The sequence below is a fragment of the Saccostrea echinata genome, unplaced genomic scaffold (assembly GCF_033153115.1).
Source record: "Saccostrea echinata isolate AGI-Se365-2 ecotype Australia unplaced genomic scaffold, CSIRO_AGI_Sech_v1 ptg000142l, whole genome shotgun sequence".
In the NCBI taxonomy this organism is placed as follows: Eukaryota; Metazoa; Mollusca; class Bivalvia; order Ostreida; family Ostreidae; genus Saccostrea; species Saccostrea echinata.
Window position 1 is genome coordinate 35,363 of NW_026889891.1, and position 27,455 is coordinate 62,817.

Below are 27,455 nucleotides of genomic sequence, written 5' to 3' on the forward strand. Positions count from 1 at the left end.
TAATGATAGGAGCCATTTGTTCTGCAGTATATAAAGTGTCAAACAATGAGTATTACTTCTTTGACTCGCATTCACATGATGGTGATGGCATGTCTTCGTGTGAAGGTAAATCTATACTAGTGCTCAACAGGAGTATTGATGACTTGGTATCTTTTATGTACAGTATGTATAACAGCATGCATATTGATCTTGAAGTGCAGTTTGAAATTTTACCCATCTCAATCTCTACTTTGTATCATAGCTTCCCAGAAAATGATCCATTGCAGAGAAAGTTTTACAGAATGGATGAAAAGCTAACAGCAGAGATAAATTCAAAATCCCAAATTGAATCCAGGAAAACATATATGAGAGAATACATGAAGAAAAAGAGACAGAATGAAGAATTCAAACATGATGAAAGAAACAAAGATGCCAAGGCCAAACAAATTAAAAGACAAGATTATAATATAATAAAGAAAGAAAATGAAAGAGAAACAAAGGCAAAAAGAGAGAAAAGACAAAATGTTGAAGTGAAAGAGAAAGAAAACAAGAGGGAAACAACTGCAAGAAAAGTGAAAAGACAAAATGTAAAAGTAAAAGGGAAAGAAAATGAAAGGGAAACAATTGCAAGAAAGTTGAAAAGGCAAAATGTTGAAGTGAGAGGAAAAGAAAAAGAACTGGATAAAGCTGCAAGAAAGTTGAAAAGACAAAATAATGAAGTGAGAGGAAAAGAAAAAGAACTCGATAAAGCTGCAAGAAAGTTGAAAAGGGAAAATGTTGAAGTGAGAGGAAAAGAAAAAGAACTTGATAAAGCTGCAAGGAAGTTGAAAAGACAAAATGTTGAAGTGAGAGGAAAAGAAAAAGAACTGGATAAAGCTGCAAGGAAGTTGAAAAGACAAAATAATGAAGTAAAAGAGAAAGAAAAAGAACTGGATAAAGCTGCAAGGAAGTTGAAAAGACAAAATGTTGAAGTGAGAAAAAAAGAAAAAGAACTTGATAAAGCTGCAAGGAAGTTGAAAAGACAAAATAGTGAAGTAAAAGAGAAAGAAAAAGAACTAAATAAAGCTGCAAGGAAGTTGAAAAGACAAAATAATGAAGTTAAAGAGAAAGAAAATGAAAGAGAAACAACTGCAAGAAAGTTGAAAAGGCAAAATGTTGAAGTGAGAGGAAAAGAAAAAGAAATGGATAAAGCTGCAAGGAAGTTGAAAAGACAAAATAATGAAGTAAAAGAGAAAGAAAATGAAAGAGAAACAACTGCAAAAAAAATAAAAAGACAAAATGTAGAAGTAAAAGAGAAAGAAAGAATAAAGGATAAGTCTGCAAGGAAGTTGAAAAGATTGAATAATGAAGTAAAACTAAAAGAGAATAATATAAATAGAATTTCAAAACGAAAATATAGGGAAAACCCTTTTGTTCTTGAAAAACAACGATTAAAAATACAAGCTAAAAGAAATGACTTTTCTTATAGACAGTATGAAACATTGAACAATCGACAAAGGAAACAAGATAAAAGAATAAATGAGGAGTATTGTAACAAAGAAAGTGAAAGAAATAGGCAAAGACAGTTTGGAAACCATTTACAGGATTGCATCCAAAATTTTCATGAAAAGATTAAACATGGTCCAATTTTTGTATGCTCATGTTGTCATCAAACATGGTTCAAAGAAAGTGTTTTAAAAGTGGAAAACACAAGTTTGGATGTCACAAGTAAAACCAGATATCTTACTGGTATTATTTCTGTTGGAAATGCAGAATGGATTTGCAATACTTGCTATTCAGCAGTAAGAGAAGGAAAAATCCCCAAGCTGTCTGTTCTAAATGGCATGACATGGCCACCTAAGCCAAAAGAATTGGATTTGTTTCCATTGGAAGAAAGATTAATATCACTTAGGATACCCTTCATGCAAATTAGAGAGTTGCCAAGAGGTGGACAATATTCTGTCAAAGGAAATATTGTGAATGTTCCCGTGGATATTCAACCTACAGTGAATAGCTTGCCTAGAAAGATGGATGAAAATATTACAGTTCCTGTGAAGTTAAAGAAAAGGTTGTCTTACCAAAAGTGTGATTATCATGAAAATGTACGACCAACAAAAGTATTGATGGCATTACATTGGCTTTTGAACAACAGTGACTTCTATAAGAATGCGAACATCAATGTTGATGATAGTTGGTTTCAAGAAATTACAACTTCAGCAAATGAAATCATTCAAGAATTAGTACAAACAGAGAGGAGAAGAGATCAGAATATTGATAATCTTGAGACAGATGATGATGATCAATTCTGTGAAGTAGATGGAGTTGGTAGAGATGGTAATTGTGATACTCTATTAGATGACGCTTCTCGAGACATGAATCAGATATACACCTTTGCTCCAGGAGAAGGACAACGTCCCCTTAGTCTATATCAAGATCAGACTGCAGAATATTTATCATTTCCAACAATATTTTGTGGAAAGGGAAGAACACAAGATGATGAAAGACAAGTTCACATCTCATATGCAGATATAGCTAAATGGGAAATGAGAAGTGTTGATAGACGTGCTGCCCAATCTGTTCCAAATTTGTTTTTCAAGTTGAAAAAAATACAAATGAAGCAAGTTACAGACAAATGCAACCTGGCACTTAGGAAATGCAAAACTAAAGGAAAATCCATGACAGCAAATGAAGTGAAAAATCCTGAAAATGTGAGTAATCTTGTTAGACATAATGAAGGTTTCTTTGTCTTCAGACAGTTACGAAATTCACCTGCATATCTTGAGACTAGAAAAAAAGATGTATTTGCTATGATCAGACAATTAGGTTTACCAACATGGTTTATGTCACTATCTGCAGCTGATACAAGATGGAATGATCTCATCAGAGCACTTGGAGTGTTAAATGATGGAAAAGAATACACTGATGAACAAATTGACAGCATGACGTGGTTTGAAAAGTCAAAACTAGTACAAAAGGATCCTATTACATGCACTAGGTACTTTGATCACAGGTTCCGTATGTTCATGAATTTAGTATTGAGGAGTGACCACCATCCAATTGGCATTGTAAAAGATTTCTTTTATAGAATTGAATTTCAGCAAAGAGGATCACCACATGTTCATATGATCATTTGGATAGAAAATGCTCCAAAATATCATGAAAATAATGAAAAGGAGATAGTAAATTATGTAGATAATTTCCTTAAGTGTGAAAAGAATGAAGAGGATGATTTGACAGGCTTACAAGTGCACAAACATTCACAGACATGCAAAAAGAGAGGTAAAACTGTATGTCGATTTGGGTTTCCCCTTCCTCCTCTTGAAGAGACTTTGATTTTGGAGCCACTAGAGTGTGATGTTGACAAATACAAGAAAATGTATGATGAAATTCAAAAACAGCTAAATGATATGAAAAATGGATGTGATTTGTCTTACAAGGAACTCCTAAGCACAGTACTAAAGATATCTGAGGAAGATTACATTAAATGCATTAGAAGTTCACTTAGAGGTCCAAAGGTTTTTCTAAAGAGAAAGCCTTGTGATATGAGAGTAAACTCCTTCAACAAAGCAGTTCTTGATGCTTGGAAAGCTAACATTGATATTCAGTATATTTTGGACCCATATGCATGTGCAATGTATATTGTTTCTTATATAAGTAAATCTCAAAGAGGGATGAGCGATTTACTTAACAGAGCTGCAAAAGAAGCTAGAGAGGGAAATCTTGACATTAAAAGACAGGTGCGCCACATTGGAAACCATTTTCTTAACAGTGTAGAAGTTGGAGCACAGGAAGCAGCATATTTAGTATTACAAATGCCAATGACCAAGGCATCAAGAGATGTTGTTTTTATCAACACAAGTCCATCAGATGATCGAGTTATTCTCATCAAAACGGATGCTGAATTGGAAAAGTTGACGCCAAATTCTACAGATGTTGAATGTAGCAATGTAATTAAGCGGTATGCCAAACGCCCAAAACAGCTTGAAAACTGGTGTTTAGCTGATTATGTATCACAACTAGATGTTGTATTCCCTAAAGATAATGAAAAAGAGTTCACTGAAAATGAAGTGAATGATGATGATCAGGACAATCAGTCAGATGACGAAGACAGTACAGATCGTGATTTCAGTGAAAATGATACACTTGTTACTCTGAGAAATGGCATAAAGATCAGACGACGAAAAGTACCTAGGGTAATTAGATATGTGCGGTTTAATATTAAAACTGATCCAGAAAATTACTATAGGGAAAAACTAATGTTGTTTATGCCTTGGAGAAATGAATCCGTTGATCTAATATCAGGAACTGACACATTTGAGAAGTCGTTTCATCTGAAGAAGTCCTTTCTTACACACAAGGTCAAAGAATATGAATTTAATGCTGAACAGCTTGATGCAGCTTTGCAAATGGCAACTGAGGATTTTTCAGAAGCTTTTGATGAATTGGCACCAAATGTTCAACAAAGAGAAGCAGAAGATGAAAACGAGGGATCTCTTGAATCTGAAAAATTTGTTCAGTTCAATCCTGAAAGGCCTATTGAACAGAGACAGTATGATATAGGATCTGACATTGGCATTCCATCTACAAGACAAATAACTGAAGAAAGTTCTGTTAGATTACCAGACAGTGAATACTTGAAACTTTTAGGAAGTCTAAATGTAAAGCAGCGAGAATTTTTCAATCATGTTTTGCAGTGGGTCAAAACAAAGACAGAACCTATTTATTCATTTTTATCTGGGGGTGCTGGTGTTGGCAAATCTGTTTTGATTAGAGCACTTTATCAAGCTCTGCATAGATATCTATGTTCCATAGAAGGTGAGAATCCAGATGACATAAGAATACTTCTTTGTGCTTATACTGGCAAGGCAGCATATAACATTGGAGGGGCAACTATAGCATCTGCTTTCCATCAAAAAATTAATCAAAGTCAACAAAGTTTGCACTGTGATGAATTGAATACTTTTTGTACAAAGTACCAAAACCTAAAATTGATCATAATTGATGAGATATCGATGGTTGGAAATAGGTCATTAGCACTCATTGATAGTCGTCTACAACTTCTTACAGGCATCAAGAAACCATTTGGTGGCATTAGTATCATAGCTGTTGGTGATTTTTTTCAACTTAAACCTGTGATGGACCGTTGGATCTTTCAGGATTTAAATCATGATGCTCAAGCTCTTGCAAACAATCTTTGGAAGGAGCATTTTTGTATTTTTGAGTTGGATGAAATAATGCGTCAGAAAGATGATCTTGAGTTTGCTCAACTTCTCAATCGTCTTCGCTACAATGCAATGACAGCAGAAGATATGAATGTAGTACACAGGTGCATGATAACGGAAACAAGTGACAATTATCCACATCATGCTCCTCATCTCTTTACACAGAATTCTAAAGTAGATGCATACAACAATCAGTTGATTGAAAAACTTGAGGGAGAAAAGGTCACAGTAAATTCAGTGGATACTGTTCTTAAGGATTATTCAAAGGAACTTAAGGAAAAGCTGCTCAGATCTCTATTTAAAGCAGATGATGTTAGCAAAACTGCTAATTTGATGCAAAAATTGACTCTTGCTGTTGGGATGATATATGATATCTCAGTCAATGTTGATGTATCTGATGGTTTAACAAATGGGTCATCATGTAAGGTAGAATTAATTGAAAGGAGAATGGAAGGCATATCAAGGCCAAGCATTGTTTGGGTAAAATTTTTTGATTCTGCTATTGGAAAAATTACTCGCAAGAAATACAAACATTTATTTCATGATGGAATTACTGAGGACTGGACACCAATTTTTGAAGTTCAGCGTTCTTTTGTATTGAATTACAATACTTTTCAGAGGATTCAGTTTCCATTACGGCCAGCTGCAGGGAAAACAGTTCATAAAGCCCAAGGTTGCACTGTTGATGAAATTGTAATTGATTTGTCTCAGACTAAAGTAAGGAAAAATCCACATATTCACTATGTAGCACTTAGTCGGGTACGGTCAGTAGATCATCTTCACATCCTAAACTTCAATGAGCAGGCATTGGCTATGGATGAACAAGTGGTAGAGGAAATGGAAAGAATGAAAAAAGATGTACAACTACAACTTTGTTATGTCCCATTATACCAGGTTGATTTGCATTCTTTCAAAATTGCTTTCAACAATTGTAGATCACTTCATAAACACTTCCCACAAATTCAAAATGAACCAAATATTGTTGCATCAGACATAGTTGGATTCTCAGAGACAAGATTAACTAGTGCAGATGTAGCAGGAAATTATCATCTACAGGGATACACGGCAGTATTTAACCATGAGGCTACAGCTAATCTGGATAGACGTCCACATCATGGAACAGCAATATATGTGAAAAATGTTTACAAAACAACCTGCATCTCAAAGCTGAACAGTGGTTCAATGGAGTTCATCATGGTAAATGTACAATTAAACCAAAGTAGAGATGTCCAAGTTGTAGTTATTTACAAATATCCATCTTGCTCTTTTGGGGATTTTAAACAACATGTGGAAATGCATATAAAACCCTTGATTGATGACCAGAAAGACTTGGTATTCTTAGGAGATTTTAATTTTGATTTGTTTGCTGGGCATACAGACTTTCTAACATTTATGGAAAAAGGCTTTAATTGTAAACAAATTGTGTGTAAGGCTACTCATGACTCTGGTTCTAAACTTGACTTGATCTTTACAAACATAATCCCATGTAGAACAGATGTAATTGAAGCATACTGGTCAGATCATAAAATGGTGTACTGTGCATTTAATAAGACTATGCATTAAATACAATGGGGCACCAAAGTTAAAACATTTCAGAGGGAGATGCGTAAGAATGCCCCCTCCCTCATCCCCTTTGTCCCAGTCTTATACCCCTCAAACAAAGTTTGAGGGGTATACTGGAATCAACATGTCCATCTGTCTCTGGGTTTGTCAATATCTCAAGCTTTTTTATTTTTTTTTTGTGATTATGTCATGACCATCAACATAGATAATTTAGACAAGATCAAGGTCACAGAGTTCAAATGTGTATAATTCTGACAGACAAAATTTTGGATTTGGATTAAACACAAGGTCATACTTTGGCATGAATGGTTGCTCATGAAGAAGACGTCTGTCATGATCTCATTGCATGATTGTTTGTATAAAGTCATCTGGTGATATAAGGGTAGAGATTATCATGACCTTCAGCTAACTACAGTCATCTCAATAAGATTCAGGCCATTGGAATTTGCAGTATAATTTTAGCAAGATGGCAAAGAAGTATGTGTCTTTCCAAATTGCCTTGTTGGGGTATTGGTCCTATTTAGGCAGTTTTAGTTGTAAGACTCCTTATAAAACAATTAAATAATGATTTTTTTTATTGTAAAATAAACCTTTGAAAATATAAATTTTGTACTTTATCTTTGTTTTTATTATTATACAGTTGTGCTTGAGATGAAGACATTTAAATTTTAAACCTGACTGTCCTTTGCATATTTAATTCATATTGAATTGATGTATATATGTTTACTTGCCTTAGGATTTCCTTTGTAAAAAAAAGAATTTCATTTTTTTTTTTTTTTTTTGCTATTACAAGTTGCACTGAATTTTTAATGCATGTTTAAATTAAAATGATAAGGTCATATTCATACAATAATTGCATTTTCACCAATTACCAGTAGGTCTACTGAAGTCTCAGCTTATTTCTCAAGATTTGTAAAATTCTGAACAACTCTTTTCATGTATATATATAGAACAAGGTATACTTTTGAATATATCGTTTGTAAATTTGTTGAGATTTTTCATTACTTCCATTATTGTTACATGTAATCCGGCCTGTATATTCATTTTGTAGTTAATTTTATAGGATATATCGATCTTTTCCATTCTGAGTACATGCATTACCATTTAGAGGGTTAGTGTCTGACAAACGGTATTGATGTATCAGAAGTCATGCTTTGTAAGTCCCTTTATGACATATGGATTATATTTTGTACTGAAAACTGAATTTTTCTGTTGAGAACTTTTCATTGTGAAACCTAGGGATCTTTCTGCAATTGAAGGATATTCTTTGATAGACTACAGCGATTGTGACTATAGACCATGCCATTAACTGTGATTCGGACTCTTTTAAGCTACTGTGTGTGATTTTGACACTCCTAGCAGTAATTGCCAGATGTAGATGTATCACTGAAATGAATATGTGGCACCTTATATAGACCGTGGAAACCACCGAGTCAGATCTCTTCATTGACACACTTGTAACTTTTGCTCAAATAGTATGAACATTTACTTATTTCATCAGAATATGTGTCAGTCAATTTTCTAACTTGCTTGCTAGAAAAGTATGATAAAACATACAAAATACTAATCATACTTTAATTTCATCTTATTTGTATTATGAACTTCTTTTTAGAATAACATACAATCCTTGCAAGTTAAATAATTACATTGCACAGTAGATGTTTGATTGTGAAACCTCAGATTTTTTGATTCAGATGAATTCCACCTACCATGATCATGTAGATTTTTGTGATTATCAAGAAAGTAATGATGACTTCTATTAGGTCAACTTTATTGTGTACAAAATGTATAATTAACAGGTAAGTATGGAAAGAGGGGGTCAATGGCCAGCCCGTAAAGGGAGGTAAACCTACCTCTTTCAAAAAAAGCACTTAAATATGATAGCACATGATATTACCACATTTAGAATTTAAAAAAACTGAAAAAGAAAAAAAAAGAGCTCCCTTAATTTTTCAATGAGATTCTTTAAATCTGAGGTTCTGGTATTGGAATTATATAGCCAAAATCAACATCATTATTGTCATTTAATGTTGATCAATTTAAAAGCAAAATATTAAGTATATGGCAAAACCTGAAGAACATATTTCTTTCTCATTCACTTGCACATAATCTTTCCCTTTTTCGTTTTTCGTTGGGAAAGGTTATCTATATTGAGTGCATGATTATATTTTTTTTAAATGACCAATTAACATATTAAGACACACGTGCATATTATGACTGGATTTTCATGTGAGCATTACTTAAATTTTTCCATGCTGTTTACTTTCTATTTATTATTTATTGTCATTTGCAATTTCAACTCGAGATTTAATTATACTGATTACAAAATACATGTTTTTGATTTATTGCTTCACATGTATATATATGAAAGTAGTTTAACAACAAATGAGTAATATATTTCAAATGATATATACTAGTCTCAAATGTGTCAACATAATTTAATTTGTACCAGCTTGTCTAACATTTTATCTCTTATTTTTTTTATAAAAAGTTGCATATTGTTACCTGCAGATTATCACTTAAGACTTGCATAAATTTCTTGTAAATGAATAAAGTTTTTTAATACAATCATAATTATGCATTTTTCTTATTGACTGAAGGGAGCTAAATAACTGATTGTACTTGTTAATGCAGAATAAATTTGAAGAGTCTTGAGGTCATGAAAGAAATTATTGAATATGCATGTCCAAAGCCTTCATACTTCTAAATATAAAGTACACTTTTGGTCAGTGAAATTAAAATTCAAGCATCCTCATATTGTGTGGATTTAATTCACTTATGAAACATTTGGTCTAAATTCTGATGAGGCCAGAATATAAGGTCATAACATTTCATGTCAGCTAGTAAGGATGAAATTTTTTTTTTTTTTAACATTTGAAGAGCTGAGCTAAGATGACTCAGGTGAGCGATGTGGCCCATGGGCCTCTTGTTTTCATATTAAATGCAGCATCGTAATATTTTCGTGTACAATTTATAATAAATAAAAGTGAATTAAGTACTTTATCATTTATTTCTATAGCTTTACTCTACCCTATTCTTGTCTCTATGGACGTTCTCGGAAACCAAGACAAATTGAAAAATGTATTAGGATTCTGTGCTATTTTCCGAAATCAAGCCCTTTGTTTCATTTTTTATTCATGTAAGTAATAGTTTTAGGGAGAAATGATTACAAAAAAAAAAAATTACGAAACTAAATTGTCAATTTGAAACCGGACATGTTCAAATGTAAACGCCTCTCAATCAATAGAAAAAAATAAAAGTGATGTATATATAAATAACTGTGTTGGTTTACACTCTTCTGACCAACCTAAGATGTTATCGCCAATATAACATACTGTCAAAAGGTTCGATCGCCACATTTTCGCATGGAATTTTCAGTTTAATACAGGTAATCAAAAAAAAAAAAAAAAAAAAAATGGATATATGTCAGAATTAATTTTTATTTAAAGTATTTTCCCATTTCATTTGCTTTATTCACTGAAACCTGCAGGTAAAATATGTTACCTGGAATTTACACGTAAAGCCAAGATTAATCTTTTTTTTTAATGATTCGTCCGTGCATGCATGTTCATCCATTTTTTTTTTTAAGAAACACTGTACATTTCTTGACATGGTATTGTTATCTAGACTGACGTCTTTCCATACTTTCGTTATTTACTCTAAAACATTTGAAAATTTCGATCAAGTACTGTCATCACACGTGCACAGGTAAAAACTTAAACTGTGTATATTGAACCGTATCTAATCCCGTTAGTCCAAATATGCCTACATTCACACGTGTATCAACAGTTTGCTGTCTTATACAGTAAGTCTACAACAATGAACCCACCAGTTTTAATCAGCAGATAAGTAGGATTTCATGTGCAGACAGCTTTTTTTCTAGATCTTCAATACAAAAGTTTGAGTTTGACAAGGAAACAAAGGGGGGGGGGGGGGGGGGGGTAGCACCCGGCATGGGCAAGTTATTCATTTTCAAAGTTTTTAAGGACATACATGGCTGCATATTATTTATTTTCTAGGTAATTAAAAACGGACTATTTATTTCTAACATTTTGACATATTATTTATTTCGGAAATCTTTCTTTGCAGTCAATATATATTAATATACATTTATACATTGTAGATGGAATTGAAGCTGTCTTAACCGTTTTCTCGATTGTAACTTCCCTTTAAAAAGCATTTTTACACATTGATGGAAAACTTATGTAAAAAGGAAAACAATTACGCGCGCAAAAATTAAGTTATATTTTGCACTAATTGTGTGCACTTCTACCGATTACTTTTCAATGTATTTTTCCTAGTGAGCCAAACACCTAAGCAATCTATGTAAAAAAAATGATAAAATAAAATTCCTCACAAATAAATATGAAAACAATAACTTATTTTTTAATTGTTTCTTTGATCATTCGGTCAAGAGAAAATTTTTGTTGTTGTTGTTGTTTTTTTTTTTTTAATGAAGCAACAGCGGCAAGAATGTAAAAAGAATGGTAGACGAAATGAGAGCATGAGGGATGTATAAAATCAAACTCATTTGTTTCAAAGTGTGATAAGTGAATATTTAAACTAATAACTGTATTCTATTAGGAAAATTGAAAGGAAATAAAAAATATATCTACGATTATTCTTAAAAAAAATTACAGAAAGGCCTTCATGGCGACGCAACCAAAATGTTTTTTTTCATCCTTGTTATGCAGTGTTTGTTGATATGTTCGATCTATTTCAAAGTTACTGAACCATAAGGAGATGGTGTACAAAATGATAATAACCTGACAGCTAAAATTATTCATTTCAAAAATTGAAAGTAGTTCGAATACAGAAAGTAAATTAAAAGAGATACAGTTAATAAGACGACTAGTTACATGTAATAATGAAAACACAGCTGTAAAAAGGAAATATTTATAACAGCTTTGACTAATTAAAAACAACTTATTAAAAATGCTTGCGATACCGTCCTTCCATTTATATAAAATAAAGAGATTATAATAAAGAAATAAACGACTTTATGAAGTAGCCAATCATAAACTAAAGCGTACAGGCTCCGCCCACTTAATTTACATACCGTTCACTAAAGCGTACCGTTCACAAAACGAACCGTTCCGTGCAAGAAGCGTACCGTACCGTGCACAAAACGAACCGTACCGTACACAAAACGAACCGTTCCGTACAAGAAGCGTACCGTACCGTGCACAAAGCGAACCGTACCGTTCACAAAGCGTACCGTTCCGTGCAAGAAGCGTACCGTACACAAATCGAAACGAACCAAACCGTGCAAGTGGTGTAGTAGCACGTTTTAGGGTCTGTAACAGCAAGCCCAATAAAACAAAGTCTATTGTAAGTTACTTAACAGCAGACCCAACAAAACAAAGTCTATTGTAAGTTACTTAACAGCAAGCCCAATAAAACAAAGGCTATTGTAAGTTACTTAACAGCAAGCCCAACAAAACAAAGTCTATTGTAAGTTTCTTAACAGCAAGCCCGACAAAACAAAGTTTGTTGTAAGTTACTTAAAAGCAGACCCAACAAAACAAAGTCTATTGTAAGTTACTTAACAGCAGACCCAACAAAACAAAGTCTATTGTAAATTACTTAACAGCAAGGCCAACAAAAAAAGTCTATTGTAAATTACCTAATAGCAGACCCAGTAAAACAAAGTCTGTTGTAAGTTACTTAAAAGCAGACCCCACAAAACAATGTCTATTGTAAGTTACTTAACAGCAGACCCAACAAAACAAAGTCTATTGTAAGTTACTTAACAGCAAGGCCAACAAAACAAAGTCTATTGTAAGTTACCTAATAGCAGACCCAGTAAAACAAAGTCTATTGTAAGTTACAAACAAAGTTTATTGTAAGTTAAAACAGTTGTTAGTTACAAAGTGAGATATAGTTCATAGTGATTGTAAGTTACATAACGGCAAATATGGCAAAATAAAGTCAATGATAAGTTGTATAATACCAAACTGAACAAAACAAAGTCTATTAACGTACAAAGCAACAGTCCTGACAGATCTATGTCTTTTATATCCTCACAGACAATGTTAGATTTTTTTAAGAGTATCATAACCTAGAGGGGAGAAAATTATGAAACCATATTCAGATATACAGATTTAAAAATAATTCTGGAAGTCTTTTGAAGCTAAAGGATCAGAAAAACAGAATAATGTTCTGTATTAAAGGTGACCAAATAATATATTAGATAAATATTACAATGAGAATAGTATTCGAATCATGTCTGGTTTATTTTCCAGTATACAAAGCCAATTGAACCTGAAGAAAAAGCTAATGGTGCTATCGCTACAAGTAAAAATGATAAACCCAAGAAACGTAAAATGACAGATGAAGAAATTCTAGAAAAATTACGCACAATTGTGACCATTGGTGATCCAAATAGGAAATATACAAAAATGGAAAAGATTGGCCAAGGGTAAGGATTAAGAATATATATATAAGAAGTTTTTTTTTTTAAGAAAACTGTACTCAGCTTAAAATTAAAAAACCATACCATTGATTACTACATGTATTTAAGAAAGAGAAATGTTAACGTAATCTGCACAAAAATCTCTTTTGAACAATGATATTCTTCAATAGATTTATATGTTGTGTGCTACTTTGAATCTGGGTCTCTTGAGTGTTCTTTTATGCCCCATGATGGAAAATCTGGTAAACCAAAAAACTTTTGAACTATTAATGAGAAGGCTTTCAGAGATCAAAGCATTATGCAATGTCAAGGTCATATTTCAAATGAACTTGCCACTGTTGAGGACATTGATCTTTGCAAACACATTCTACTTTGTGTAGAATCTACCCTACTTTAAATTCTTGAATTGGAGTCAAAATTTGATAGATTTCCAATAGATATTTTGATAACTTTTGTCATACATGTATTTTGCTACAGTTTTAAATTGGCATTTTTATTTTGATGTTCTGAAATTAGAACTATGAGTGTGTGCACATTTTTCAGAAGTTGTTAAATTTGTGCATTTTCTGACATTTTCAGTGCATCAGGAACTGTGTATATTGCAATAGAAGTGGCTACCGGAAGGGAGGTGGCCATTAAAACAATGAACTTGTCTCAACAACCAAAGAAAGAACTTATTATCAATGAAATTTTAGTGATGCGGGAAAATCAGAATCCCAATATTGTGAATTATCTGGATAGTTATTTGGTCGGGGAGGAATTATGGGTAAGTAAAAAACAACTGAGCTCAGGTTTCAATAAAAAAAAATTGTAGTACTGTGCTGTGTTCAAGATCGTGGCTTTGTAGTTCTAGATGGCACTATGAAGTTGAGCAAACATCTGCTAGCCCTATATAGAGATAACAAGCATTTATTCCTACTCTGCGTTCAGTAGATTGACATAGATATCTAATTTAACAGTAAGGCTAGTTGCTACTATCTTGAATGCAACCCATTTTAGGTCATTTTCACAAATTGGTCTACGATACCATTCAATAGTCATTAGTCAAGTCAAGATGAATTGTTGCTCAAAGTCTACAGAAAATTATCAGACTACCCAGTATACTGTGGTGGATTGTCAAGCTATAGGATGTACTGAATATAGTTCAGTGTGCACAGGTCATTTATTAAAAAGATAAGATTGCACTTAACGAGGTTGGATCCTGATATTTAAAGTCTTAAACTTTTTTTGTCAAGTATATTTTTAGTTTCTACATACATAGCTTAATTAAAATTCAAAACAAAAAATGGGGGTCAATATCCTTTTTTTGGCGCTACAGTACATTTAATATGACCTTTATGCACTGAAATTTGTGTCTTAATCAAGAATCACGTCTTCGACATTTTCCCTCCTAGATTTTTATCCAAATGAATCCTGGGATAAAGTAAACTATTAGTCTGTTTAAAAAAAGACACATTAAAATTGTGACTCGGAAAAGTTTCAAATTACCTCGCATAATCAATTATTTGACCTTTCTGCACTCACAAAATGTGATTTTTCTGGCATTAAAAATTCAACAAGCAAGAAAATTATTTTAAAGTCTTAAACTTTTGTTGAATTTAAGCAGATTGGTTAAAGTTATCTTATATGTTCAGAAAAGAAAATCAAAAGTGGGGGTCTATGATGTAAATTTTTAGATATTACTAAAAAGGTGTAAATTTTATGTTAAAATTGGCTCAATTTTTTCCTGGACTTTCAGAATATATTTACTATATTTGTCACAATATGATGAAAGAATTCATAAGAAATAATTTAACAGATATGTCAGAACCAGCATAAAACTTTTCACTGCAAAAAACAGCTCTGTGTCCAACCAGCATGGAAAATTAGGAATCTAAACTTAACAGTACTGTATATATTTCAAAAGGGAAAAATTGATCATTTTCTTCTAAAAAACCTTCCGCCACAAAATATAGTTCCTGGCTTAGTCCTATTTGAATGAAATTTAATCGCAGTTTTTTCATTGGATATAGTTTAATTTGCATTGTAGAATCCAGATTTAATGTTAGAACTTAAAAATGATGCAGAATTTTAGAAATAAAGGTCTAGACCAAAATCTGATCAGAAGCTCAGGATCGAACCTCCTTAAAATTAAGCCAATCCTTTGGAAACAGTGATTTTACTGATTTCAAAGCACATTTAATTTCTTGGTTACAAAGAAAAATGTTAATTTGAAAACTTTTTATTATTGAGAATATAAAGTGAATTTGAAATACTATGTAACTGCAATTTGAACAACAATGTTCTTGCTAAATTAAAGTACACATGGTTTTATTTTAAGTCCAGTATGTTTGCAAGACTGCTTAGGCACTGAAAACAAATCAAATGACATGTTCAAACAAACATGATGCACAAATTGCATGCAGTAATACAGTCAAACCTCGTTATCTGGAGGTGCACAGGACTGAAATTAAACTGAGAGATATCTGAGGATTCGAGATTATGAGGTTAAAAGATTAAGAAAAAGTGGGTGGGACTGCCAAATCACTTTGGCATATCCCAGGTATTCCAAATATCAGTGTTCAAGAATATTTTCCTATTTTATATATTATATATATATTATATTATATTTTTAATGTTTGTTTACAGGTTGTTATGGAATATTTAGCTGGAGGATCTCTTACTGATGTTGTCACAGAAACGTGTATGGATGAGGGACAGATAGCAGCTGTTTGTAGAGAGGTATCACTTGATGAAGTGTTTAATTTTTACCCGCACCCCCTTTCCCCTTACTCCTCTTTGGCCGACTTTGGCATCTGGAAGTTGATTCACCTGTCCCACGGTGGGGGTTTGGCATCCAGCAATTAATTTTCCATTAACCTTGGTAGCAGTTAAAAATTGACCCCTCAGACTGCGAGGATTTTTGTGTGGTGTAAAATCTAAAAGTGACGAAATTTCATTTAAGAGATGAAGCTACTGTAAATGTATTTTTTCATGAGGTCTTTGCTTAAATATTTTAAAACTTTTCTTTAATTACCGTTAAAGTGGAAATTTTAGCAAGACACAAATTTAGCAATTTATCTCCAAAAATTGGTATATATTTTTAGCAAGAAGTAATTTTAGCAATTTTACAATGCCAAGAGAGGTATCTATAACAACCGATATGGAATAAATTGTAAGTGATATTCAAATTTTAGCAATCTCAGAACCCTCGCTAATAATGCCAAAATTGAATCCTCACTAGTATATCAACTTCCAGAGAAAATTTTATTCCCCATTAATAAGCCTTATCTTGACAGCTATTTGACTGCACCAAGAAATCTTGTTTTCTGAATACCTATGGACAGTGCTTGAAAGAAGTATGATAAACATGAGGGAAATTTTTTATGTATTAGACTTCTAAATGTTGTTATGTTTTACCGTTTTCAGTGTTTACAAGCTCTAGAATTTTTACACGAGAACCAAGTAATTCATCGAGACATTAAGAGTGACAACATACTGCTGGGAATGGATGGAAGTGTCAAATTAAGTAAGGTTTCTTCTTAAGAACTTTACAACTTCCTTTTTTCTTTTAAAAAGAAAAGATTGCAGGGACTTTTCTATAATTTTGAATTTTTGTAGCATAATTAAACTATAGATATGATTGTTAAATGGAATTATAGATACATGAAATCTTTCTACTCCTACATGCACTGGGACACAAATTTTGTGTCAAAATAAACAAGATGTAAAGTACATGGAAAATGGTAAAGTGGGAATGAAAATAAAGAAACGAATTCATAGTGAAACTGATTGCACAGGTGTCAGATTTAACAATTTTTACTCTATTACATGTAGTAAAAGAGTTGCTAATTGAATTCATTTCCTCTTCACAGCTGACTTTGGCTTTTGTGCTCAGTTATCTCCAGAACAAAGTAAAAGGTCGACAATGGTGGGCACACCTTATTGGATGGCACCAGAGGTCGTCACTAGGTAAGGGTTATTGTCAAGGCAACGTTTAGTACTGTGATATGTATATTTCACGAACTCTGAATTTAAAACCCAGAATTGTAGTACATTCTAAATTCTGTGTTGCAGGAAACAATATGGTCCAAAAGTGGATATTTGGAGTTTAGGTGTGATGGCCATTGAAATGATTGAGGGAGAACCACCATATCTGAATGAAAATCCATTAAGGGTATGTTCAATAATAAAACTCTATTCAGCAACTTCTGTGTCTGTGTTGAAAAACTGTCTATATCTTGACAATAATTCTCTATGGTTCACAATCAAATTTTAGTAGGAGACTTATTCTTTCAAAACAATACTATTAGTTAGCTTTCTGTACCAGTAAAAATTCACTTGTATAAACTGTGATCACAGAATACTACCACAAATTGGCTGAGAGCCTACAAAATAATGAAAATTAGGTTTTACTCAAAAGAAAATTGTACTTTTAAAGATAAAATATTTACTCTTTGGCATACTTATATAATGTACAATTAAAGGGCAACAATTTGAAACAATGATTCAGGGATTGTTCATGTTATACTTTCTGCTGTAGGCTCTGTATCTAATAGCAACAAATGGTAAACCTGAAATCAAAGAGAAACACAAACTCTCCCCTGTCTTCCAAGATCTCCTAGATAAATGTTTGGAGGTTGATGTAGAAAAAAGAGCTTCAGCTTCAGAGCTTTTAAAGGTAATTTTATATTCTATTCAGATTTAAGGAAGACAGCATTGAAATACTGCATGTGCTTGTTTTAATGCCCCCGTAATGGAAGATTCGAGGGCATGTTGTTTTTGCTCTCTCTCTCTTTTTGTCTACAAAAACTTTAACCTTGCCCATAACCTTTGATTAGTTTGAGCTAAGGCTTGAATACTTTACATGTGTATTCCTTGTGACAAGACCTACCTTTTGGTACCAACATGTCTGACCTCTTAACCTTAACCTTGGAGTTTGACCAACTTTTACAAAATTTTATCAAACTTTAACCTTGGCCATAACATTTGTACAGTTGGTACTAGGGCTTTCATACTTCACATGTGTATTCCTTTTGATAAGACCTTTCCTTGGGTACATATATTTTTTTTACCTTTTGATCTTGACCTTGGAGTTTGACCTACTTTTGAAAAACTTTAACCTTGGCCATAAGTTTTGAGCTCTGGCTTCCACAATTCACATGTGTTCTTTGTGATAAGACCTTCCCTTGGATACCAACAATTTTGACCCTTTGATCTTGACTTTGGCGTTTGACCTAGTTTTGAAATACAGGTAAACTTCGTTATCTCAACATCGACGGGACCATCGGAAAATGTCGAGATATCCGAGGTGTCGAGATATCAGAGTTGACGTCCAAGATTTCACTGCATAACCAAACACATACATGTGTATAAGCTTATTATACGTACATGACTTCAATATAGACTGTAGGTCAACTTATTTCAGCAATCCCTCTATTTTTAATAAAAATCTAAGAAGTTGTTTTTTAAAATCCTTCTCTTTATCGAAATCGTTCTAAATTTTTCCATTCAGCATTCGCGTGTTACTTGCTTTTTTGTCAGAACAGGATACGAAATGCGCTCTATAAACTTCGAACCGAACCGTATAAACATGATAAAGTCGACATCCGAGATACGAAAACATATTAAATGCGTAATTATTTTTTTTTTCTTATTTCATTCAGGAAGAATGTGCATTAATATTAATTTTTTAAGAGATTTGTGTATCTAAACTAACGTAGTGATATTACAGATGCATGAATTACGGATGATTCGGTTAATCGTGTCGTTAATCGGATTATTTCCTGTTGAATGTTATTAGAACATCGTTTAATTCTTTAGTTTGAATTCATTCAATATGTTTATTATTCTTTGTAATTTAGTTATCTTTTTCAATTTTAAAAGTTATGTTAGGTTTCGACATAAATAAACACCTGTAAATTTAAGCAGAATCGTGTAGATTTATCAGCGATATTACCCAAGCTGAACATTAAGCAATTAACGTCTCAAAAACGCCGATGGGGCTTTGGATTCACCTACAAACACAGTCTATAGAATTGATTAAGCAGCGTGCAGTCAAAACATGGGTGTGAAAGGTGTGAATTTTTGACGACGTCGAGATACCCGGAGCCGTCCGTGCGTGACGAGCGACCCTATCTGACAAACAGTTCGGTTCAGTGGAGCAGAAAATTGCCGATGTCGACATATACCAGGTAATTTTTGCTCTTGGGACTGTGAATATACGTCGAGATAACCAGGGTTGTCGAGATTACCGAGGTCGACATATCAGAGTTTTTGCAAATCATTTATATAGTAAATACTGCCGGGACCGCGGACGGACGTCGACATATCCCAGGTTGTCGACATATCCGATGTCGAGATACCGAAGTTTACCTGTACTTTAACCTTGGCCATAACTTTTGAATGGTTGGTTCTAGGGCTTTCACATTCCATGTTTTTTTTCTTTTGACAAGAACTTTATTTTGAGTACCAACATTTTTAGCTCTACTGGTCAGAGACCAGAAGAGATTATGCGATAGTAAGGTGTCCGTCGTCGGTCCGTCTGTCTGTAAACAATTTTTCAAAACGCTACTCCTCCTACAGTTTTGGTCTGATTTCAATATAACTTGGCACACAAGTAGACTACACTAAGATACATAATTTAGTGCATCTATTTCTATGAACATTGTTGCCATGGTTACTAAAAATAGAAATATCTGTGAAATTCCTTGAAAACGCAACTCCTCTTTCAGTTCTAGTCTGATTTTAAGATAACTTAGCACACAAGTAAACTACACGTAGATACATGATTTTGTGCATCGGTTTTTGATTTGGATGAACGGTGTTGCCATGGTTACTAAAAATAGAAATTTCTGTAAAATTCCTTTAAAACGCTACTCCTCCTACAGGTTTGGTCTGATTTCAATATAACTTGGAACGCTAGTAGACTACATTAAGATACATAATTTAGTGCATCGGTTTTTTTTATTTTTATGAACAGTGTTGCCATGGTTACTAAAAATAGAAATTTCTGTAAAATTCATTTAAAATGCTACTCCTCCTACAGTTTTGTTCCGATTTCAATATAACTTGGCACACAAGTAGACTACACTAAGATACATAATTTAGTGCATCGGTTTTTGATTTCAATGAATGGTGTTGCCATGGTAACTAATAATAGAAATATCTGTGAAATTCCTTGAAAATGCAATTCCTCCTTCAGTTCTAGTCTGATTTTAATATAACTTAGCACACAAGTAGACTGCACTAAGATACGTAATTTGATGAATTGATTTTTGATTTTGAAGAATGGTTTTGCCATGGTTACTAAAAATAGAAATTTCTGTAAAATTCCTTTAATACATTACTCCTGCTACAGTTCAGTCTAATTTGGCACATGATTAGACTACACTACATGACATAATGGTGTATATTGGTTTTTGATTTCAGTGATTGGTGTTGCCATGGTAACTTAAAATAGAAATTTCTGTGAAATACTTTCAAAATGCTACTAGTCCTACAGTTTTTGTTTGATTTCAATATAACTTGGCACACAAGTAGACTACATTAAGATACATAATTCTATTTATTGCTGATGTTGCGAAGTTTCAAATCCAAGTGCTACTTTTCCTTTGTTATACGTACAGACCAGTAGAGCTACAGTCTCATCAGAGACTTCTGGTTTATCTCTTGAACTTGGAGATTGACTTGCATTTGAGAAACTTTTACCTTTGCCATGGGGGGTCTGGATCCTCTACCCCGAATTTGCAGAGTTATGAAAAGTATATACTGAAGCAAATAAAAAGTGACTTAGGACCCACCACCACCAAGAAATAGGTTTTTTTCATGTTTGAAAATGGACTTTACATTTATTTATTTATTTTTTTTGTCAAGAAATTTTCTGGGTTTGATATGTTTGGAAAAGGAGTTTAGTTTTTTGTTGTTTTTTTTTTTATTCAAGAAATTTCTTTATTGGAAATTATTTGACTGGGCTGGACCACCCACCCCACCCCCTTCCCTGGAAAAAATTTCTGGATCTGCACCTGATATTATACTGTACGTGTACATAAATTGGCGTATTCAAAATTTAGCGCAATCACTGGGTATGGAGTTGTTGGCGAAATCATGAATTAGTGCTATACATGTCCGTGCTGTATATTGTATTTATAAATGATTTAGTGGTATTCATGAATTAGTGCATCGTTGTCTACACCAAAGCTGCTAAAATATAAAGCCCACTTTTTTAAGTACACATACAGTATTTTGTTGATATAAAATTTCTTATGAAATATTTATGAGAGCTTTGATATTTTTTTTAGAATTAAAGAAAATGCTTTCTGTTTTACTGAAATGTAATATGTTCACTTGCTCGTTTTCAAATGCTATAAGACTTGGAAAGTTCACTAGTTTTACCGAAGCTTGTTTGCTCTTTTGCAGCATCCCTTCCTTCGGTTAGCAAAGCCACTGGCCAATCTACAGCCACTTATACTAGCTGCCAAAGAAGCTCAAAAAGGACATTGAACAAGTTCATCTTATGCAATAATCTCTCTGTGTCTAAAAGGTATATATTATGTTGTCATTCATGTGGACTTGTGCATTATGTCATAATAAAATCTTGCAGTTGACAAGTTGCATATTGAAAGAACCAAAAAAAATTGCCCAAGATAATAAAAACTGCAAGAACTGAAAAAATTCAAATAGATGTGGAAGTTAAAGATTTTGAATTGTTGGACAATTTTTACCATTTCTTCTTAATATTCTATTTCTCTTATAATTTTTTTTCCCATTTTTTTCTATAACATGTTTAGACATTTTCAAAAGTTGCTACTCTGTAGAAATTTTTATCATATCTCCATTTGTCTTTTTCAGGTTGTATGATTGATTTGTAGAAGTTTCAGGTGTGAATGCAAGAAGCAAAGAGAGACCTAGCTCTTTCTCTCAGAACTATAAAATGAAGGGAACTGTCTACTTGATGTCTTTCAGTGACACTGCTTCAGAATGAGTGATCTAAATGTCAGCTTTACATGTCATCATGCCTGCTGGGACTAGCTGAGGGAAATGACCCCTCCCCCCTCAACAGACTCAGCCAAATTGTGATATTGGTGACCTTTATGTCAAATTTTTAAGCATTTTTGTAATAAGATATGTACGTAAGAATAAAATGTCATCATGATTTTTCTCATACAAATATCAGTGATTTTATTGTTCATTCATAGCTTTAATGTTCATTTTGTTTTTGTTATTGGTTACTAATAGTACAACTGCCTCTTACTTAGAATTTTTAAGTTATTTTTTTTTTTTTTGTTATCTGTATTTGTTTTTAGCTCTACTGGTCAGAGACCAGAAGAGCTTATGCGATAGTAAGGTGTCTGGCGTTTGTCCGTCTGTCTGTCTGTCTGTCTGTCCGTCTGTCTGTAAACAATTTTTCAAAATGCTACTCCTCCTACAGTTTTGGTCTGATTTTAATATAACTTGGCACACAAGTAGACTACACTAAGATACATAATTTAGTGCATCGGTTTTTGATTTCGATGAACGGTGTTGCCATGGTTACTAAAAATAGAAATTTTTGTGAAATTCCTTTAAAATGCTACTCCTCCTACAGTTTTTGTTTGATTTCAGTATAACTTGGCACACAAGTAGACTACACTAAGATACATAATTTAGTGCATCGGTTTTTGATTTCGATGAACGGTGTTGCCATGGTTACTAAAAATAGAAATTTTTGTGAAATTCCTTTAAAACACTACTCCTCCTACAGTTTTTGTTTGATTTCATTATAACTTGGCATACAAGTAGACTACACTAAGATACATAATTTAGTGCATCGGTTTTTGATTTCGATGACCGTTGTTGCCATGGTTACTAAAAATAGAAATTTCTGTAAAATTCCTTTAAAATGCTACTCCTCCTACAGTTTTGGTCTGATTTCAATATAACTTGGCACACAAGTAGACTACACTAAGATACATAATTCAGTGCATCGGTTTTTGATTTCAATGAAAGGTGTTGCCATGGTTACTAAATATAGAAATTTCTGTGAAATTCCTTTAAAACGCTACTCCTCCTACAGGTTTGGTTTGATTTCAATATAACTTGGCACACAAGTGGACTACACTAAGATACATAATTTAGTGCATCGGTTTTTGATTTCAATGTAAGGTGTTGCCATGGTTACTAAAAATAGTAATTTCTTTAAAGTCCTTTAAAACGCTACTCCTCCTACAGTTTTTGTTTGATTTCAATATAACTTGGCATACAAGTAGACTACACTAAGATACATAATTTAGTGCATCGGTTTTTGATTTCGATGAATGGTGTTGCCATGGTTACTAAATATAGGAATTTCTATGAAATTCCTTTAAAACGCTACTCCCCCTACAGTTTTTTGTTTGATTTCAATATAACTTGGCACACAAGTAGACTACATTAAGATACATTATTCTATTTATTGCTACATTTTGCAAAGTTTCAAATCCAAGTGCTACGTTTCCTTTGTTATATGTACAGACCAGTAGAGCTACAGTCTCATCAGAGACTTCTGGTTTTACATTAACAATGATGTCCATTTCTGCAAATTGGAATTTTTAGTTTAAACATCTTTTGAGGAACAAGTCATAAGCCATAGTATATGTATGTACCAATATTTGAACGGAAAAAGAGAAATGAATGGTTGTATATATACCAAGCTAGTTGACAATTCCAGTAAGAACTATAGAATATCATACAATTTTGTAATTTTTTGTCCAATGGATAACTAATATGTTATGCTTGACAGTTCTTGGTCTGTCTTGGTTGTGAATATTTCAAAAGGTCATTCTATGCATTGAATTTATTTAAACTGTCAAATAGATGGCACACAACACACAAATAGGAATTAAGTAAGTAAAAATAGGGAAAAGTAGATATAGAAAATACAAAAAACTGAAATGTCAAAATTAAATAATCAATTAATCACTCATTTTTAAATGTGCAGATTTTATGAAATATGTGTACAAATATGGGTATACCCTAATAATACCATGTATTATGAAATGCTGAAATGAAATAACAGATCTTGATCTAATTATATAGTTCAAACTTTGTATATGTATTATATTATAGAATACAATGTTTGAAAAAACATAATTTGTTACATTCTTTATTGGACAGCATGTTATGGGGGTTGTGTTTTCAAAGTCATTGAGACATCATAATCTGAAAGATAATTGGTCAGATGAAAATGAATCTACCAGTATTTGAAACAGCTACATGTATTTAAGGAATGTTTTGTAAGTGTTAAGTTTTTGTTTGTTTGGTTTGTTTGATAGTTTATTTATTTATTGTTTTTTGTTGGGGTTTTTTTGTGCGAGATGTTTATGAACTGAAATCATGGAAACGAAGAAAAAACAATCAAATGTTTTACAAACTTTACTAGTAAACCTATGACAAGGATTCCTTTATATAATACAGTAGGTTGTAAAGAAACAAAAGGCCTACAAAAGTTTGAAAATTGGTTCTACAGTGTCCTTTTTTTGAATTTTTTTTTTTTTTGAATAAAGATAATAACACTTCAATGTCATACCGGAAAGCAAAATTTTATACTTATATGGACCTTTTTCCTAAGTTGAGCAACTTAACACAATTATCAATTCATGGGGGGAAATGGGACAGTTGCTTTACTGGTGCTTCATACTTTTGTCAAAAAAAGAAGGTTTTGAATCGCTGAATTTGTGCCAAAAATCCAATTCTTAAAGGAAATTATTTACCAGGTACTCCATGTACCATTAATGTAATATTAGACTCTATGGATTAGTCCCATGATTTGCTGTATTCTCATTAATGTAGCATTTTGTATTTTGTGGGATACTATTTGTGTCAGAGATTGTTGGTAGGAATGCAGAGCAGCTTGGTTGTTCCCTGTAACCTGTTGACAGATCCCTAGGATCTCCCATGATATGTCTTTTTCATCTCCGAGTATGTGCGTCTCCAGATGATGGTGTACAAGAACCTGTAAATCATATAGAGCTCTTTGTGTCCTCACTGGGTCTACATGTCTGTAACACAAGATCTCCAACATGTGTAAAAGAACAAAGAGGGGGATACATAATCCAGGATATCTACACTGTAATCCAGACTGTTGTTCTGGCACTAATTCATTAATGTAACAGATTTCATTGTTCAGAGAAACATCCCATGTTACAGCCTTTCTCATCTTTGTAGACCAGGAATGTCTTCCTATAGCCTCGCTATATTTCTCTGCATTTACATGTACCCCATACACTACATATGGCTGTGCTAACTTGGCTTTTATCATCTCTATCACAATTGAAGCTCTCTGGTATCTGAACGTCTTGTAATAGTACATAGCAATGTACAACATGTCGGAAATGAACCCAAACTTGGCAGCTAATTTCAGCATGTAAAGGGACCTTTTGTCTGTTAAATATATCACTTTGTTCATGCTAGTATGCACCATGAGTGGTACAGAATCAGTTAAAAGGTTGAGTGAAATAAAAGCTGTGCTCTGGAGTATAGAAGCTGTACGCTTCTGTAATATGAGATTCTGATATTGAGTCAGGGGTAAAATGATCAACTTTCCTACAGAGTTGAGGAACTTCATACAGGGGTGTAGGTCATGCATGGTTAGATTATTGCGATATATCTCACTGAATAGATCTACTTCAAACATCACCTTGGAAATCAGAGTGTGTTCATCTGTACAAATAGATTGCCTGGGATTTTGGAGGACACTTATAACACAGGACCTGATGGATGGACTGTAAAGCAGTGATGCTAAACCCTTCTCATACAACTCATGAAGTCTTATGAACAATTTTTTTTGTGCTTCACCATGAATATTACTTAGAAACATGTTGTTTTCTGGAATAAAAAAATTGGGACAGGTGCCTTCATACACCCATTTCAGGATAAGTTTAAAACAGATCCAGAAACACTGCAGGAGATTTTGGGGACACCAATAAGGCATTATGTTTTGTTGAATTACCCAAAAAACAGCTGTCTTCATGTGATAAGAACACAGTAATTTATTCTCATCACTTAATCCACTGTTAATGCATTCTTTTAAGAATAACTTAAGCAGACCGTATGTTAAGAACTGGCAATGACTCATTGAGGAAACTAGATAGTGCTCTGCCACAGAGAAGGAAATTCTCCATTCTTTTTCAGCGTGATTTCCTAGTTTGTGTCCTACTGCTACAAAGTGGCATCCATTTCTGACTATTTTATCAATGATAGGAGGCAGGGGCCATGAGTGACATCTGTTTATCCATTTGGAGGCATGAGGGGGCCAAAAGTCACAGAAAAAACATAGGGCTGTGTCATATTCTGCCACCCCAATAGCACCATTACCACATGGACCATGTTCCCTAGAATCAGGCACAATAGCAGAATGTGTGATATGTCTGAATTCAGAACTTGATATATAGAGTCTGCCATTGATTCTTATACATGCATTCTTTATAAATTCCCAGTGACTCTGTGTCAATAATTCAAGTAAAGCAAATCCAGGTGGACTATCAGAACAATCACAGAGAATCAGTGTTTTTCTATTTAAGTCATAATTGTGAGCCTGGTCTAAGTCCCAAATTATATTATGGTCATTTGGCCAGAACATCATGTCTATATCAGATCCCTTTAGCCTGAATCCTTCTCTAAAACTTCCACTAGTCATCACTACCATTTCTTCACTTGTAAACATGACTTGATTTTTCATCCTCTCATCCATGTCTAGTAGTTCTCTTCTCATGGTCACCTGTTGTGAGGTCCCCACTATTTGACACAGTCTCACAAACACCGACTCTGATAAATGTTGTATACCCAAATCACTGTAAAAAAAAAAATAGATATAATACATTGATATTTGTGTGGGAAAAACTTAAATTTTGGTTATTTACTCGTTGGCTGTAATACCTTCAATGTAACGAGTCCAAATTAATATATCATGCTGGGTATTCAGATCGACACTCAAAACTGGGGTTGGACACTACTTACCAATAGATCCGGGTCAACAGATTTGAAATAACATTTTGGGCGAGTATAATATTGAGTTAATGTGTATCAAGGCCTAAGTATACAGGTCATTGTTAACATTTTTATTGTTCAACGCCTCAAGAATTACATCCTAGTGGTTTGTAGAATATATTAAGAAATATGTGCTTCTGATATATTCATAAATAGATATACAAATCTCATTTTTAATACTTACATCCAACTGTAGGAAGTCATTTTCAAATGATGTTCAGTAAAGAGGAAGATTCTATAAATAGAAGAGGAAACCCCCTGAGTTACTGAGACTACATGTTTCATATTGTAGATAAAGTAAGTAATTTCTACAA

At 33.2% G+C, this 27,455-nt stretch overlaps 2 protein-coding genes across 4 annotated transcripts in view; one reads left to right on the forward strand and one right to left on the reverse strand.

Moving 5' to 3' along the window:
- The window catches only part of LOC133177427 (serine/threonine-protein kinase PAK 3-like), a 50,118-nt gene extending 25,872 nt beyond the window's left edge, over positions 1-24,246 (forward strand). For all 3 annotated transcript variants that reach the window (XM_061312467.1, XM_061312468.1, XM_061312469.1), the window contains 9 exons: positions 12,989-13,164; positions 13,738-13,924; positions 15,787-15,879; positions 16,567-16,666; positions 17,013-17,109; positions 17,215-17,314; positions 17,681-17,818; positions 21,556-21,679; positions 21,988-24,246. In XM_061312467.1, the coding sequence (XP_061168451.1) occupies positions 12,989-13,164; positions 13,738-13,924; positions 15,787-15,879; positions 16,567-16,666; positions 17,013-17,109; positions 17,215-17,314; positions 17,681-17,818; positions 21,556-21,639 (975 nt within the window). In that variant the 3' untranslated portion in view covers positions 21,640-21,679; positions 21,988-24,246. The remainder of the gene's footprint in view (positions 1-12,988; positions 13,165-13,737; positions 13,925-15,786; positions 15,880-16,566; positions 16,667-17,012; positions 17,110-17,214; positions 17,315-17,680; positions 17,819-21,555; positions 21,680-21,987) is intronic.
- A 418-nt stretch (positions 24,247-24,664) lies between these two features.
- LOC133177426 (uncharacterized) lies at positions 24,665-27,344 on the reverse strand. Its single transcript, XM_061312466.1, has 2 exons — positions 27,326-27,344; positions 24,665-26,945 (listed from the first exon to the last, which is right to left on the reverse strand). The coding sequence occupies exon 2, from the start codon at positions 26,864-26,866 to the stop codon at positions 24,896-24,898; it is 1,971 nt and encodes a 656-aa protein (XP_061168450.1). The 5' UTR covers positions 26,867-26,945; positions 27,326-27,344; the 3' UTR covers positions 24,665-24,895.
- Between the last annotated feature and the right edge of the window lie 111 nt (positions 27,345-27,455).

Bases quoted from the DNA above. Each gene is read 5' to 3' on its own strand.
- LOC133177426 (XM_061312466.1), bottom strand. From the start codon at position 26,866: ATGAGAAGAGAACTACTAGACATGGATGAGAGGATGAAAAATCAAGTC.